The sequence below is a fragment of the Crassostrea angulata genome, chromosome 7, assembly GCF_025612915.1.
Source record: "Crassostrea angulata isolate pt1a10 chromosome 7, ASM2561291v2, whole genome shotgun sequence".
Taxonomy (NCBI): Eukaryota; Metazoa; Mollusca; class Bivalvia; order Ostreida; family Ostreidae; genus Magallana; species Magallana angulata.
Genome location: NC_069117.1, coordinates 57,288,270 through 57,306,577, shown reverse-complemented (window position 1 = coordinate 57,306,577; position 18,308 = coordinate 57,288,270). Strand labels below are relative to the sequence as shown.

The window sequence follows — 18,308 nt, the reverse complement described above, 5'->3', positions numbered from 1 at the left end:
AGAATTAATTCTATAGCTTCTGAGTAGATAGTATACTGATGAAGAAGATTGTGGGAATAAGGCGTGTAAATGCCTATAATAGGATGGACTATAAGATTCTGAAAAGTTAAATTATTAACAAATCTTATAATTCTTTCAAAAATTATTCCAAACATTGTATAATAAACATGATAGCATTGATTTGTAACCTTAAATATGTTCAATGCTTGTTAAATATTGATTTGATCCATTTTCTTTTCAAAATTGTAATGAATATACAATAAATGTTCCGTTTAAAAGATGCTGTGAATCAAACCCTCTCGCCTTATATTGAATATTTTCAATAATTAAGGAATGAATTCAATATTTATTAGTTTTATACGATATAAAACCCTACAGTAAACTGGGACAGTTTACGCTTTATAAACCGCGAAGCGAAAAAGCGTAAACTGTTCCAAACCATTTTATATCGTATAAAACTAATAAATATTGAATTCATTGCTTATAATTTAATTTTGTTACTCTTCATTGTAGATAAAAACGGTCATTTGACCTTAAAAATGACATAAAATTGTACAAAATCAAAACGTATTGATACGTTTTTGACGTTAGTCTTACTATGACGTAGGCAACATTCTTTATACGATATAAAATGATTTTTAGCCAACCAGAAAGCGCGTTACCAGAATTAAATTATGATGTGATAAACAGAAAAACAAAATGATTGTTCCATTGTTAATCCATTGTTAATCCATAAACATACATGTATTTTTTATCTGTGAGATTTTAAGGACAAGTTTTTTTGTGTTTCTTTATATTCAGATATTATAAAAGAGTAATTTTATTAATTATAGTGATTTTATGGTGCACGTTGGCTTGCCATCATTTGAAAACAATTTTCATAGAGCAGTGATAGTTCGCCTGTAACTTTAAAAAAAAACTATTTGTCACTTTACGCCACAAAACATGCAGTACAACGGCCCATTGAAAATTATATGTAGGAGTACGTACATTTTACAATTAAGTCTTCACTGGAAATGTCTACAAGTAAACTTGTCTATGAAAAAAATGACAATAACAAACCGTGAACCATCTCAAAAATCCATAAAACGAAATTCAAAATCAAAGCAGAGCAATACGGATCTCCAAATAGATAGAGGTATGATCAGGTGCCTACCTATATAAAACTATAATTTTATAAGTGAGGTATTATGTCATAATTTCTTTAACGATTTCTACAGTCTCACAATAGCAATTGTCTACTAGACTCAATTTTACAGCAATTTATTAATTACTGTTTTGTATCTAAGTATACATAACTATCTAAGCAGCTGCTATTTATTTAAGAAATGAACTAAATGTCTACCCAAGTTATACGAGTATAACCGGGGTTGGGGCAATTTACGCTTTATAACCCGCCGTCACCAACTTTCCTCAAGTCAATACTCAGCCTCAAATGTGAGGTTTGACCTCAAAGAAAGTGAGCGCACAAGATTGTAAGTTTGCAGGAATCCTCGACACGAATCAATTGGGATTTAAATGTTTATAACCTCGAAAGGCTATGTACAGGTTTCAACAAAAATATATTATGTTGAGAGTGGAAGTACATGGCTATTTCGGTTATTAAAAAACTCACAAAGCTTTCAAAAAATGGCAATGAGAGGTAAATCGATAACTAGTTGGAAATGTTAATGAAAACATATTTTAATGAAGTTATATTGTGTATATCCTAAAAAACTAGTAATAAGAAAAGAATTTTTTTATAGTGTTCATACAGCAGATCTTGAAATCAATAAAAACAAATTAAAATATACCGGTATATTATAATTCAACATCATGTTATAATAACAAACATTTAAAAGAAAAAAGTTTAATTTTTTTTAAAAGACCACCAGTTGGATTTGAACCCAAAACACTGAATGTATATATTCATTAAATCCAGGACGAAACCACTGAGCCACGGAGACTTGTCAATATATGCTATATAAAGTACTGTTTGAAACAACACTGTCATATCAATGGACTTTGTTTTTTATCCTTCAAAAACAATTTGAAAAAGTACATAATTAGTCATCTCTGGGTCATCTCTCCATCTTTTTTTAAAAAGCGACATTTTTAATGTTGAAATATGTTACCTTTACACATTTCAAATTTGTGGAGAGAAGACCCAGAGACAATAAAATCATTTAAAAACAGTTGTAAATAAGTAGGATTTTGAATGAATTGCATCGTGTTGCTATATTTAGACCCATATTATAATAAAACCTTTTGCATTTCAAATATTTTTCCACTCATTCCACATCCAACAGAAGCCAAATAACGGTTATAATTCGAAAAATATTCAAAATTAATTGATGAAATTTTCACTCTCCTTGTGCGCCCAGATTCCTGCCGAATCTACATCTTAAGCGCCCACATTCTTTATGCACTTTTCTTTAAAGGATTTGAGTTGAGGAATGAGTTGAGGGATTTGAAAATTTTGGTGACTAACTTACATGTATACAGTATAATGATGCCTAAGTTCACTTTAAACTGTTATATCATAGGTCTTCAATAGAATTGTCGCACTCTTTAAATTCCAAGCTAATTAACTATTACCCTTGCACAATCTTCAAGATTGCTAAACACCAAAAAGTACATGGATCCTCTCCTTCTTGACCCCTGGACCTAGACATGATTATGTAATAGTCAACCAAATCAATATTCCTACGCGCACCGACACTAATCGATGCTTGTTTGTGTAGTTTATGTAGTCTTATTTCATCATTAAATCATTATGTTTTGTAGTTACAAATACGCCAAAATATTACCAAATCGACGAATAGAGAAGACGTACAATACGCTCTAAAAAGTACGATTACAAGGTGCTAGATGTCCGGAACTATATTACAGCGCGCAATAATATCCGATTGACCGAGGCAGGAATATAAAATGTAGGCACCAAAACACAGGTGCTCGAAAATGATACCCTATTATCTCTTAGCCTGTTTGTTCCTCATAAGTACTTTTACTGATTTCTCAACGGGTATGTATTGTATTAACATCCATGTTGTCATTTTCGACAGAGAACGGTGATTTTGTCCGCAATTAGTGCAGCTGATTAGTCGTTCGCTGCTCCATGTTGTGTTGACCTGTGGCAGCTAACTCACACTCCAAGTTGTATATAACTCTACATGCCGACTTCATCAGCATTAAATAATCTCACCTATAACATCGTATTCTTAGTTGAAAATTAAATTACTAAATTGTATTAAAATAATTCATTTATATGATTTCGCCACTGACTTAATTGGGATTGTAATGGGTATAATGATGTCACTTGATGTGAAGTTTCTACAATTCATTACAATTTTGTTTTATAATCATGATATATGTGGATGGATGTCTGTATTTCAAAAGCATAAGATATAAGTTTTGATCCCTAGTGTTTATAGGTTTATATATTTAGAGGGTAATTAATGAAACTTTGGATTGGGGCATGGCCTCTTCGGTTGCATTTCAGAACCGGTACTAGTGTCCACAAATGTTGTTAAATATATGATATGTCTTGTGTCATTATAATGAGATGACAATATCCAACAGATACCTTTATGATTTTTTCATCAACAGTCACGTGTCATTCATTGTGTGTTCTTCTGACATAATACTATCATGCAGCAGACAAGCAGTTTGCTTATACCATGTATACTATTTGTGGTCATATTGGCTTTAGACCAATTGTTGTCATGTACCTATTCTGCCACCAGAGACATAAATAACAGGGATTTGGGCAAATTCACCATTACTGGGCATTGGCATGTTTTGTTGTTGAAAAATGTTACGGGACCGACCTTACTTTGAGAACTACTTTTTAATTAACTGAGATCATAATGATCTTAAACCAAAAGTATTTCATCAAAATAGGCATAGGTTTTAGACATTTTTTGAAACAAAAAATTGTAAAATAAGTTTAATAAATATAGAAAATATATTGACCAGCTTTAAAACTTTGGAGAAGTCTCAGATGCCGGGTAGCCAACTGCCTCCTAAAACTCCTCTTTTAATATTGTTTATAAGACATAAAGTTGATGATAAACTCATGAAAAATAATATTTTGATTGTTTTGGTAATATAGCTGTTTATATTTCGATATAGTTGTTTATTTGAAAGATATACTGTCTGATTTAAACTGGGAATACTATACAATCGGGACCGTGAGATTTCACGAGATTTTGATCAGTTCCCAATCTCTGTTATTTATGTGTCTTCTGCCATTACATAGTCTTACACGTTTTGACATTTAAAATATCAGTTTAATTACAATATTTGGAGAGAATTGGTGCTCTCAAAAACCTGAAAATGCTAGTTTATGAATATATTGTGATATGATGGTAGTACCAGCAATTTATTGAGATGAAAAATGACACATTTCACTATTATAAGTTTGGCAATATCTCTCACAATTTTACAAACATGTTTACATGATGAAATCTCGATAAAATCATGATATAATTAATAAATGAACTTAAAATTTCCTCCAATTTTGTAGAGCTCAGTTGTAAGTGTATTTTATGTTTATAGGTCTTAAGTGTGACCGGATGGTCACTTGACTAATTTGACTGGTTCTGAGCATTGCTAAACAGGTGGGACCAATCACCCAAATAGGATGTGATAGATAAATTTCAAGTGCAAAAAATGAAAAAAAAAAATTGTTATAATTTTTTATATAAATCCGCATTAATGTTTATCAAATGCAACAACTTTTGGTTAGCAAGTTTTCCTATAAGCCTATAGTTATTGATTTATTCCCAAGAAGTTTTGGATATACTGAGGGATCAATATCTTTAATAGTATGGTTACAGAGAAAGTTGTTTACCAAAAGTTGTTCCATTTCATCTATTCTAATGTGGATTTACCATTATTTTTTTTTTGCAAAATAAGATATTTCTACTTTTTGCACTTCAAATTTATATCCCATTTGGAGTCAGGTGTGAGACAGCATGTGATAAACATTGTGGGCGTTTGTCGTCTGAGCCAGTTTCTTCATTTGTTGGTTATATCGTCATTTTTTCATACTCTGTAATTTCATCCTCATTTTATTTCAAACATATTTTATTTCACAACTGGATTTATTCTTGGAGTTACAATTTTACACTGTCAAAGAGATAGCAACTGTGTTGAAATTTTTTTTTATTTGGTACAAAATCTGTTTTTAAAGATTACCACATGCGCTAATTAATTGTTAATGAGAATTTAGTCTATTTCATAATTATAAATGGAAACACAATCTCCTCAAATAATGTTCTTTATTTTTCTTTTGGGTAGATGATTTGTATTTTAATGTTTACTAAGTACTATCGATATTGTTCATTTAACAAAACATCTCATCAGGAAATTTTCATGTGGATTTTACATTGTACTACAATGTTCTACTAACAGTAGAACATAATGGATGTTGTATCATCAGGGATCTTGTTTTTGGGGGTAGTTAAAAGGCTCATTTCCTTTTTTTTAAGATTATTAAACCTTTTACTTTGTTGGAATTTTTCCCAATTAAATGTATCATGAGAAGGACATATACATGTGTAAACTATTTAGATGTATACAATCATAACTTCTTTCACATGTTCCTATAAACATCAAAATAGAAAGAAAGTTAACACAATGTAACAACTATTGCCACAAAAATGATAATTCTTAATGTGTAATAATTTTCTGAATATTTCTTAGATTTTTTTTCCCAATATTTCTCAAAGAACGCAAAATATCCCAATATTTATGGTCTAGACTAGACCCAATGAAGCTAGGACCAAAAAGTGATGGAATAGCATTTAGATCCTGAACATGAAATATTTGTAGTTTTGGTATAACGTTGTGTTTTGGGGAGGGGAGGGGTCTTTTTTTGTTTTTGCTTAAGAAGGGATTTTTAACTCTTGAAGGTTAATTTGATGCTGATAGCTCATCAGCAAATGTTCAAACAGATTTGGATTGATTTCATGCATCTTTAATTTTTTGGCAAGACCCAGCTTGGTTAGGATATTTGTACTTGGCATCTTCACTAAATCTTCAGACAGTTCCTTCACTGTCCTTAAAATTCTTGATTTTAAATTCTACTCAAATTTCGGTTGCTTGCCAAAGTGAAATCTTAATATCAAAGGGTCCTACTGACTTACTGGCTTTAATTTTGCCACATAAACATAATCTATTACATTCCCATCTGCTTTTTAAAAAAGACAGTTAGCATGATATCTACAGAATTCTAAGAAAGAACAATAAGAATTGCTGAAATTCTATTTGGATTTATAATTTAAGGAGGCTGGGTGGTCAAAAGGTTAACCATCTGATCTATAGTAAAGTTTGAGAAAAATTTTTTTAACATGTTTAAGGTATAAAAACTTATTTTGTAAAGATAAATTCAATATATATTAGCTTTAAAAATTTGAGTATTATCCATGGCAATATCTTTATAACCGTTTACGATATATAGAGCTCTTCTATTCAGTGAGATCTGATCATCAATATACTCTTAAAATGGCCATGATAATTGAGCCCTCTTAATATAACGAGTGTGAGGTAATGGCATATTCAAATAGTTACATTTTTTGTACTCTGATTAAATTAGGCAGCCCTTTTCCCGAGCAGGGTTTATAAGCTCCGGCCAACTTATTTCAATTTAATTTTAAAATACTTCCAAAACTGATGTAGCATGTCAGTTTTGAGATCATTTGAATATGAAGTTTTGAATATTAGATTGGACTAGCATATCTTATTTGGTTTCCTTGACATCAGTGGGTAATTCAGTACATGTATTTATACAGGTTGGCTGCACCATGCAAATCAGATTGAATTCTATGAAATTGGGAAAAATTAAGTGATTTGTAGTGAGGCAGGTAATTGAATGGCGTCTGAGCACTGTGGCTGTAAGCCTGTAACAGATGGTCGTGTGCCAACACATAAGTTTCTATGTATACACAGGTTTATTAAAAGCATTTGCTTCTGACTCTTCAGACAGATAGATGCTTAAGTTAATAAATTTACTAGTCCCAATCAAATTTGACAAATTCTGATGTCGTACGTCATATACTTTAAAAATTTCACTTGATTTTTTTTACATAAAAGATATAGCCTGAAGGTCTTTACAAGATATGTAGATTGTGGTGTTTTTTTTTGGGGGGGGGTGACCTGATCCAGAATCTTGAGTATTCTAGGCTAACACATAGGAATAGAAACGTTTTTAATGAAAGTGAAAGTCAGGTAAGACACCAGTGAACTTGGAATGAACTGTAATTAATGATTATACATGTAATTGCCTCACACCAAATATATACCGTAATACAATTAACTTTTTGTCATCACTCCTCCATATTTTTTTCTTTTTTCCCTATCGTAATGAAACAACAAGAGCGATTTTGAATGGTTGCTTTTCCGTGTTATTTACAATTTAATTTCATTGCGTATATACATTTATAACTCCACATGTTCAGAAATGTGTACTATCTGAGCAATAGGAGAAAGATCACATAACCAATGCTAATTTGTTACTGTACCAGATTTCTCAAACTATCATTCCTAATATCTTAAAATATTTTAAGTTTAAATGCCACTTGAATATTAAAAAGAAGGAATTCCAGTTTAAGAGAAAAAAAAATAAACTTGTAGCAGATATGAGACCTATCGGTATTTGCATTTATGTATATCACAATCTACATCATCAGCAAAAATATATTAGTTTCTTGACTAATCAGATTCATGTAGTTTACATGACAGTTTAATGTTTCACTTTGCAGGTTTAAAGTGTTATTGTGAAGAGTGCACTGATAGAAATCAAACATGTGAAACTACCGGATTGTGCCTAACTCTTAGAGCCTACAGAAAAGATGGAACCATCAAAATTCGTTACAGGTATGTTCAGGTGTGTCAAATGATATATTGGGCAAGGTACAGGTATTTTCAGGTGTATCAAATGATATAGGACAAGATACAGGTATGTTCAGGTGTGTCAAATGATATAGGACAAGCCACAGGTATGTTCAGGTTGTCAAATGGTATAAGACTAGCCACATATGTCATCAGGTGTGTCAAATGATGAAGGGCAAACCACAGGTATGTTCAAGTGTGTTAAATGGTATAAGACTAGCCATAGATATGTTCAGGTGTGTCAAATGATATAGGGTTGGGCACAGGTATGTTCAGGTGTGTCAAATGATACAGGACAAGACACAGGTATGTTCAGGTGTGCCAAATGATATAGGACAAGACACAGGTACATGTATACAATCTAATAGATGAGAAAAGTATTACAAAGGTTGTACAGTGTATTTATGGTAGTTGTTGTAGAGATAGAATTCAGCATTTGATATTTAGGCTACGCGTTTTTATGTAGCAGTTATAAAAGAGTATCTTTCAAGATCATTGCAATTACATGGCCCTTCTCAGCTGTAACAATCTTGAACGCAGCCCAGGTGTGTCAGGTGTTGCAGGTTTACTGATGAGTAAAAGGCACAGGTATATTACATTCCTTACTAAGGCTCTGTGCTTTATTTACTACATTGCAAGCGTTCTGATGGTTTGACCTCTCTTTCAGTTGCTATTCTACAGGGCGGAGTTTCTTTTTCTCTGCTGGGGGTCTTCCCCGCATTTGTCAGAGAAAAGGCAAACGGTTAAATATAAGTAACGTTGAATGCTGTCGTACAGACTTCTGTAATATGGATCTGAAACCAACACTGGCAACATTCTTTGATTCTGGTATGGATTTACTTATATTGGAAAATAAAAATAGAACACAAAGCTAGCTTTCCTAATTGCACTTCCTAAGCCTACCCCAAATTCAAGCCCTGCTCCAATAGGTACTTTGTTTGCCTGAGGGGGACCATTACATTTGTGAAGCTACCTGTATCCACCCCCACAAAATATATGCAAAGTATATACACTGTCATACCAATCGAGTCCAATCAATGCAATACAAACACACCAAGAGACCAATAAGAGAGGCACTCGCATCTCATTGCTGGTTTATACAGCTGGACAGACAACACCCTCCCTCTTTTTAGAGTCTTAATGTTAAAATCTTGAAGAATGATAGTCATGTAAGATAATTACATTTGTTACAATTATGAATTAGAATGCAAAGGTAAACTGTTGATTTGATTGCATGTAGACTGTAGCTTTGTAGTAAGTGATCAGACCAGGACATGTATAGTGGTAAGTGCATCATTGATATGATTCTTGAAATACTAACAGAAAAATCAGAAGTTTGCATCAGAACTATTACTTTATATTGTGACTTGTTTCCAGATGTATCGAGAAGGTGGATCTGGGGCCCCTGGACGGGGATGTTTTTGAGTGTTTAACCAGTAACCCTATGGCCAGTATATCCAGTAAACTCTGCTGTAATGATGAAGATTTCTGCAATAGACACCTCTTTCCAACATTTCCCCCTCCGACAACTCGTTTCCCAGAGATCAGAGGTAAGTTTATTAAAATTTAAAAGCTGAACTCAGCTGACTCTCATCCGATTACTCCACAAAATAATAAATAAATGGCATTGAAATGTAAGAACTGGTTCCCACTCAACAAATGCTCAAGAATTATTGTAAAATGAAAGTTGAAGGTGTAGAGAAATTACATACTGTACTTATATCATCAAGTATCACTTGAGGTCATTTGATGGGTCAAGGTCAAATCTTTATAGCATTTATCCAAAAAGAAGGTTCAGCAGGGTTTATTATTTATTTACTGGACAGCCTTAGTTATTTCTTACCTAACAATATTTTCATACATCGTTCTTTCTTCCTCTGTAATTTGTGTTCTTACATGTATAAATATGTATAAGAAAGTCTTATAATACACCTTTATTTTATACAGGATGTTCGTTGCTATGGGTGAAAATTTAAAAGAAAATTGTATAATTCAATTTGAATGTTTGTCACAATTTCAAACAGATCAAACCCTCAGTCCCTTTTCCTCAACATACACAAAACACCTCCATGCACACAAAAGCTTCATGCTGCACAATTCATAGCAACAATTAAAATTATTGACTGAATATTATTATAGATTGACTGAATAACAAAACTATTATTTGAATGATAATTATGTATTTAGTTGACAAGAATTCACCTTTTGTTGCATCATTGAGTGATATTGACGTTGGATAAAGCATAATGTAAAGTTGATTAGAGCACTTGACCTTGTAAGTATGCATTTGAATGTGAAATAATATGACATTGTGGTGACCTTGTAGACTCTGTGGAGCAGCGTCTGACCTTTGGGACCCTGGAGTTGGTGGGGCTGATCGCGGGGCCAGTGGTGCTGGTGTCAGTCTTCTTCGTGATCTGTTTCCTGTCCTACAGGCAGTGTCAGCAGCAGGGCATCTGTATGGCTCCCAAGAGTGTGTCGGACGGGGAGACCCAGCCCTTCATGCAGCCTGGGCAGACCACCGACACCCTGCGGGAGATGATCATGGAATACTCTGGATCCGGATCTGGTAAATCACCGTAAATGACTGGAGTTATTGTATCCAGTCAGATCTATAATGGATCTGTCTGAGCTCAGACTAATTACTAGTAAATCCAACTTACACACATCCATGAAACTAAGCTTACACAGATCTGTGGATCATTAGTCTGAATATAAACAGACCAATGATAGATAAGTCTGAATTCTAACTGATCTTCGATAGATAAAACTGATCTCAAACATATCAATGAAAGATCAATTTGAACTGAAACTGATCTTGAAAAATGAATATGAACCAAAATTAAGATATTTTGTCACCATGTGCACAGCTTTTTATGTATATGTAGCTGTAAGCTTGCTTTATAACTAGTTTCAATTTCATCCATATGTAAACAAACAGTTTTAGTGATTTGTTAGTGATTGGGATTGGCCTATATCTAAGTACTGGTAGTCTGTATTAAAATTTATATTCATGAAAACAAGTACCACCCTAAAAATTCTTTAATATAACAAGGTCATATAATATAATATGATAATATAATAATTTAATATAACATATGTCAATATGACTTTCAAACTAGAATATTTAGTTTTTCTTTTCTTTGTACACTTACTAAATTGAAAGATTTCTGTCACACAAGTTGTAGATGATAATGTTTAACCGTTTGTTATGTTTTGGTTGGAAGGACTCCCTTTGCTGGTCCAGAGAACGATTGCCAGACAGATTCAGCTGGTGGAGATCATTGGGAAGGGTCGCTATGGAGAGGTGTGGCGTGGGAGGTGGCGGGCGGAGAACGTAGCCGTCAAAATATTCTCCTCCAGGGAGGAGCGATCGTGGATCCGAGAGGCGGAGATTTATCAGACGGTCATGCTGCGTCATGAGAATATTCTGGGATTCATAGCCGCAGACAACAAAGGTTAGACCTGTGTTCTTTGACTACATTTGCATACAAATAGCTTGATATACAGTGGAATCATTAGAATTTGTGGCTCAATTTTTTGGCATTCAATGTAGTACTACTGACTGATGGGTCAGATATTATCTTTTTAACATTTGTGAAATACAAAATACAAAAGATGTGTTCTGCAGATTTTTTTTCTTTCAATGTAGAAAACTGCATAAACCTGATCAAAAATAATTATACTGAAAAAGATAATGGAAATAATACTCTGAAATGTAAAGAATCTTTTACACCATCAGACCATTGATTAATTGGGGGTTTTTTTGTTTTGTTTTTTTATACTTTTTGGGCAAGTTTTTTCTTCTCAGTGGTTTAACACCCATTACAAGTGTTTTTTTTGGTGTAACATGACTGTTTTTTCTACAGATAATGGCACCTGGACACAGCTCTGGTTAATTACCGACTACCACGCCAATGGATCGCTGTTTGATTACCTGAATAGAACCGTGTTATCAACCACACAGATGATAAGACTAGCTATGTCAGCAGCCTGTGGGCTTGCCCACCTCCATATGGACATAGTGGGCACTGAGAGTGAGCGCAGTATTAACAAATAAAACCTACTTTTAATTACTTAATCCTTTATTTTCGTGCATCCAAATTGGAACATGTACCTTTTTAGTCATTTATCCGAGTTTTACTTTATTTCCTAATGTCATCTTAATTTTGATGGTTGTAAACATGGTAATTTCTGCATGTTACGAGTTCTGTATACCCCAATGACAACAATTAATTATAGGCTTTGTAAATTTTCTCCATGCTTATATATGTTACCCAGTTTTCAACTTACATATTAGAGACAAAATACCTTTTAACTTTCAAGATTAAATTGCATAAATTGGCATTTAACTCTGAAATTATATCAACTGCAGATTCAATAAAGTTATGGATGGGCATAGCATTTGACAAACAAAAGCTTTAAAGAGTTTATTTATATATTTTGTATCTCATTTATTTATTTATTGTGTGTATCTTTATGTGCTTTTTTAAAAATTTTAGTTCATGCTGGGAAACCAGCTATCGCCCACAGAGATTTAAAAAGTAAAAATATCCTGGTGAGAAATGATGGAGTTAGCTGCTGCATCGCAGATTTAGGTGAGATATTAGTTAACGTGTTTTAGGCAGTTAAACAAAATAACATTTTATTCATTTTCATACTTTTTATTTGAACTGAAAGGTATTTTCTTCCATTGGTACAAGTGAATATACTGTTGTATTCCTTTTACAAAGTGTATGAAGTCACTATACATGTATTTAACTCTTTACCCCTTAATGCCACCTTTTGACGCATAGGCCATATCCTTAACACTCTACCCTGGGCTACCCTTAGAGTATTTTCAGATGAACTGAAAACAGCTGGTGTGTGTTTTTGAATAAGCTTATTACAGGTCTTAGCAAATCAAACACATAGAAAATTATAAATCAATGGATTTGTAATGAATTAAACTTTCAATATTCATTAAAAAAAATTTTATTTAATTTACTAATAAAACAATACAGGTGCTAACAGGTATATGAAAATAAAACTGAATGTTCTACATTAAAGCTTTATTAAGAATAATTTCACAACAGATACTTGATTAACATATTTAAAACTGTATGTATTACAAACAATTATTTAATGATTCTTATATAAAGATTCCATTATCATCATGGAATTCGTTTTTTGATAGTAAATAATTAAATGTACCTGTGGCTGACATTTCAATTTATGTCTATCGTTTTCAGACTTATATCTATTTTTCAATAAATGGTGTAAGAGGATTTGACAAATCTAACATGTTAACAAAATAACTGTGTTAACTTTTTGAAAAAATTCAAATCTACCGGTAGATTCGTGTATTTAGGTGTTGCAGGTAATGCACACCTTGTGTTCCATTTTCTGTAACTACACAAATTTTTCCACAAAATTTTGCATGAATTTGACATCTGGCTTTCATCATTCAATCTCACTACCAATAAATTTAGAAAATTCTGCCTCTAAATTTGATTATAAACAAAAAGTGAAAACATGTGCGATGTCAGCATCGTAGTCCGCCATCTTTGTTTATTGTAGTAATGCATCACGCCACCATACACAGGTAAATCACCTGATATCTTTATTTAGAATGAGTGAACAACCATCCGTATACACGGCCAGGTGTATACCAGTCAATGTTTATAATAAACAACAGGTGTTGAGGGGTCTAATTAAGAGCTGTGTATTGGGTGCGTCAAAAGTCATCATTAAGGATATGGCCAGGGTCGTCAACACGCGTCATTAAGGGTTAAAGGATAGAAACCTCTAAGGGGAAAAGAGTTAAACCCATTTGAAAGAGGCACTAAGAACTTTGTGAGTTTTAAAAATTTTACCATGATTCTCAATTTGTGCATATATAAATAACATTATTTTGTTTCAAATACTGAAAGTATTAGATTGTATATTTTAGCAGAAAAGGAGATAAAATGCTTAATATGTATAAATCTTACAATGTCCCTAACCATTACAGACCTGTAATCCATCCTGCAGTGTATTAGATTTTGTTTTTGGAAATAGCTCATTTTGTGATGTGGATTTTTAGCCATTCTTGCGACCTGGCAATAACCTTTATTGATTATGAGGTTGACGAAAGTCAAGGTCACATTCATATGAGTAATGATAATATCTGCTCAGGGTTCTGGAACAGAACAACGCAATGTTATACCAATCAATACACTGTCATTATCTGTTGCAATTCTCCTTAAAGGCTTTTTGAGGTCTGTTCAGAAGTAATGAAAACAAAAACAGGGATAATTGAGTGTTGTTTTTATTTCTGAGCAGGAAAAAAAAACAATATCAGAAATTCATCCATAATGCATTATTCTAATTTTGAATAGCAAGTATTTCTTTATGGTAAAAATTGTCCTTAAGAATGAAACTTGCAAAGCAGTACCTGCACTTTTTCAACAAAAATTTCTCTACTGGGTATTTAGTGTTTGATAAAAACATTTCAATGAAATTGAGAATATTTTTAGTTTAAATATACATATTTCCTACATGCTGAATGTCTTTGATGTTGATTATAAGAATTGACCTTTCATTTTTGACATTTTTAGGTCTTGCAGTGCGACATGACCCTGTGACAGATGCAGTGGACATTGCCCCCAATAATCGGGTCGGGACCAAGCGGTACATGGCCCCTGAGGTATTGAGTGATACCATCAGTATGAATCAGTTCGACTCCTTCAAGAGGGCGGACGTTTACTCGTTTGGACTGGTGCTATGGGAGATAACACGACGCTGTTCAGTGGGAGGTAGGCTCGATAATGCTTGTTTTGTTTATTTAAAAAGGGTAAAAAACGAATACAGATTTCACATTTGAAATAAGCCCTTTTTCCTGCACCAACAATTTTACTCTGGGTGAAGATGTAGGTTAGTGGGTTAAGTGTAACCCAGGATTCCACAGAAATTGATCCACAATGAATTGAATGTTTTAACAGCAAAGAATGTAAGAGGCCTAATTAACATGACATGATATTTATAAGAACTTTGCAAGTGAAGAACTAGATAGATTGGAGAGTTTCCTCTATGAGAAAGAGTCCAAGATGTTAAGCTGATTTTCTTGTTCCCTCTATCCCTGCCCTAGGTATAGTGGAGGATTACCAGCTGCCGTTCTATGATATTGTGCCCTCTGACCCCAGTCTAGAGGACATGAAGAAGGTCGTGTGTGATGATCGTCAGAGACCAGGAATCCCCAACCGGTGGCAGACCATTGAGGTAAGACAACTATCTAATCTGTGTCAGAACTAATGTATACAGGGTTATTGTTACCCTGTGTAGATTTCGCCCTTCAAAACATGCAAACAGTTTTGTCCCGACATGAATTCATTCAGACATAGTTGTGTTGAAAAAAAGATAATTTGAAACATTGGAATTCACCCAGTCTTAAGTTCACTTGCTGACAAGGAGGGGGGAAGGGGCAAAAAGAAAACGAGGACGAATATTTCACTGTGTATAGTATGTCATCAATTGACATGTTGAGTTAGTTACTCCCATTTGTGCTTTGTTTCATTAATACACAAGACTTTACAGTAATTGAGAAATTTTACCAATCTTTTTGTTCTCCCTTAAACTAAGTATATGTAAACTGAATATATAACCCTAGAGTGTATCTGAGATGCTTTCTTCATTTGACTTTCTTTTTTTTTTTTACTCTCTTTCATAGAGTTTGAAGGTGATGTCACGCCTGATGAGGGAATGTTGGTATCATAACCCTGCCGCCCGATTGACCACTCTTCGCATTAAAAAATCTCTAGATAATTTGGCAAAGGCAGAAGACATGAAATTTTGATTTATTGTTATCAAAAGGTGTTCTTAACAGTCAAAACTGATGAACATCCATCCATTTTTGTTCAGAAGTGTACATGTGGAGCATGTATGGATGACATGGGCTTTCAGAGTTTTTTTATTCGCAAGGAACTGTTGACAGGCAGGCATTTGTGATATATCAGTGTTTGGCAGTGCCTGTTGAGTGAGTGTGAGAATTTGTACTCTCTATGTACATGTACATGTATCAGAATATTGTTTGATACAAGACTTGCAATAAGGCAAACACATCTACAACTGGTTGTTATTTTATGGTATCTTTTGTACTTGCCATAGGTCTAAAAAAAAAATGTATACACCTCGTTGTTATTTTATTGTATTTTTTGTACTTCTTTTAGCCATATAAGGGAAATTTATTCTTCCAGTTTTATTTTAAAGAGCTTTTCATGAGTTTAAATGCATCAAGTACTAGAATGTATTTCAATGGCTGGTTTTTAATTTCAATAAGTTTGTTTTTTCAACAATTTCAAAAATTTAATGAAGTTGCACTAGATTACTTTATCTACCTCACTAGAAAGAAAAAAAAAGAGAAAGGCAGAAATGAATTCTAAATTTGATGCTTAAGCAGATGAATAGCTTTAATTAAGGACAGACACTATCTTATATTATTGTTTCTCTCTGTGATGCATGGACTGTCTGTCTGTCAGTTGGTGTGTCTATCACTGACTTTTTAATTGATTGTTTAACTATTGACATTTTCCTTAATTCTTTTGTGAAAGGTTCTGTATTTTACTATTTCCCTGATCCTAAATTTTACCTCAAAGGTCAACATTTATAATAGGTCATTTAAAAATTGAGCTCTTTTACTGATTATTTTTTAACATCACTTCAAACTGTCATTGTGTAAATAATCAAAGATGATCTTCTAAAGTGGTAACATGTTCTTCTCTGTAAGTCAGATTTCTGGAATGCTGTGGCTGTTGTAGATTTGTACAGCATATTGGTGTCCTGTAAAAGTGATGATTATGAACTTGTGTTGAGGGATGAATGTCGTGCCATGAGTATCATACATTGTACTTGTGTATTGTTTAGATATGACAGCTTTAGTGTAACATGTGTGCCTGTATTGGATTTGAATAGTCCTTATTTTTCTATTGTTTAGTCACACTAATACATGTAGACTATTTATTACAGCAGTCACTCCAGTCTATGTCTCGGCTTTTTTAAACATAGTCTTCTGAATCTTTTTTTTTTAATTTTCAAGACATATCCAACACAAACAAATTTGCAGCCAGATTTGGTGTTTCTGTGAAACCAGTGTTAAATACATGTATATGATTATTACTTACACCATATAAATATACAATGGAATTACTTCTAAAAACATTATTGTAGTAGATAAAAACAAATGAATTTTTGGATCTTGACATTTAAGTACATGTAGTTCTCTTAGCACTGTCTAGAAACCAAAAACTCAGGAATTACAAGTATCTAGAGGTAGCAAACATGTTGTACGGACTACTTATATATATATACACCCACACACACACACTTACACTAGTTTATGACAAAACAGATACATTCATACACTATTGTATTACAATTTAGGACAATGTTTCATGTCCCATAAATTTTAGCTGGCTTAATATTTTATGAGAACATACTCTTAAAGCAACAAATTTTTACCACTTTTATCACCCTATTGCATGCTTTTGCATTATATAGCAGTTTGAAGGTTGACAGTATATATACATGTATATGAATGCATTTTCATTTTTGATGTTGAATATTTAAGATCATGAAAGAATTTTAAGGAAAAAAATGATTTTTTTTGTTTGGTTTTGAATCTACATTTATGTAGAGCAGTCCTTGGGCGTTGTTGGGTGTTTGAAATAATTCATTGCACATGTGGATTATGTAAACTGTCACAACCGTCTGGGAAATTAAATCTTTGAAATTGATTGCCTTTCTAGTCTATTTATTAAGGATCCGCTTTGCAAGCGCCCTATAGTGATCAGTCTGTCCGTCTGTCTGTCCTGTCTGTCTGTCCTGTCTGTCCATCCAAGATCTCTTGTCCAGAGCATATCTTCTCTCCCCTTGGCCCAATCTGGCTCATACTTCACCTTCATGGTGCCTTTTGGTAAAGGGTGTGCAGTGACCGTGAGCTATGTTTCTAGGTCGAAAGTTAAGGTCATAACAGAATTACATGTTCTGTCCCTTTGCTCTAATTAGGCTTATCCTTCACCCACATGGTGCCATTGATGAAAGGGTATGCAGTGACCTTGAAAGATGTTTGTAGGTCAAGGTCTAATAAGATCAAGTTAAAATCCTTTTTTCAAGAGCATATATATACTTTCCACTTAGCCATTTTTGGCTGATACTTTACTAAGAGCATTTTGTTTTATTTCATGCAGTGACCTTGAACCAAGTTAATGTGAAGGTTATAGTCGATTTTTTTTCCATTTGGTTAATATGTTCAGATGAAACAAAACTGTCTTTAAGTAAGGGGTAATGGTTCTATGCCAGCTGGAAAATTCCGAAGTTTAAGTCAAAGTCGAAGATTTAACCATCTCAATGTTGTTTAGTTTCCCTCTAATGTATGGCGAAGTGATAACACGATAGTTGGAAGCCTGACATTTGATTTT

At 33.3% G+C, this 18,308-nt stretch overlaps 1 protein-coding gene across 1 annotated transcript; it reads left to right on the top strand.

Annotated features, from left to right (window-relative positions):
• The first annotated feature begins 2,852 nt into the window (after positions 1-2,852).
• Positions 2,853-17,624, top strand: LOC128155139 (TGF-beta receptor type-1-like). The gene is made up of 10 exons (XM_052816706.1): positions 2,853-3,004; positions 7,746-7,860; positions 9,253-9,425; positions 10,202-10,444; positions 11,103-11,333; positions 11,745-11,912; positions 12,378-12,473; positions 14,454-14,651; positions 14,984-15,114; positions 15,563-17,624. Exons 1-10 carry the CDS (start codon positions 2,941-2,943, stop codon positions 15,686-15,688), a joined length of 1,545 nt encoding a protein of 514 aa, XP_052672666.1. The 5' UTR covers positions 2,853-2,940; the 3' UTR covers positions 15,689-17,624.
• The last annotated feature ends 684 nt before the right edge of the window (positions 17,625-18,308 follow it).

Bases quoted from the DNA above. Each gene is read 5' to 3' on its own strand.
- LOC128155139 (XM_052816706.1), top strand. From the start codon at position 2,941: ATGATACCCTATTATCTCTTAGCCTGTTTGTTCCTCATAAGTACTTTT. The intron at 11,334-11,744 runs GTTAGACCTGTG...TTTTTTCTACAG, and splicing joins CATAGCCGCAGACAACAAAG to ATAATGGCACCTGGACACAG. The intron at 15,115-15,562 runs GTAAGACAACTA...TCTCTTTCATAG, and splicing joins ACCGGTGGCAGACCATTGAG to AGTTTGAAGGTGATGTCACG.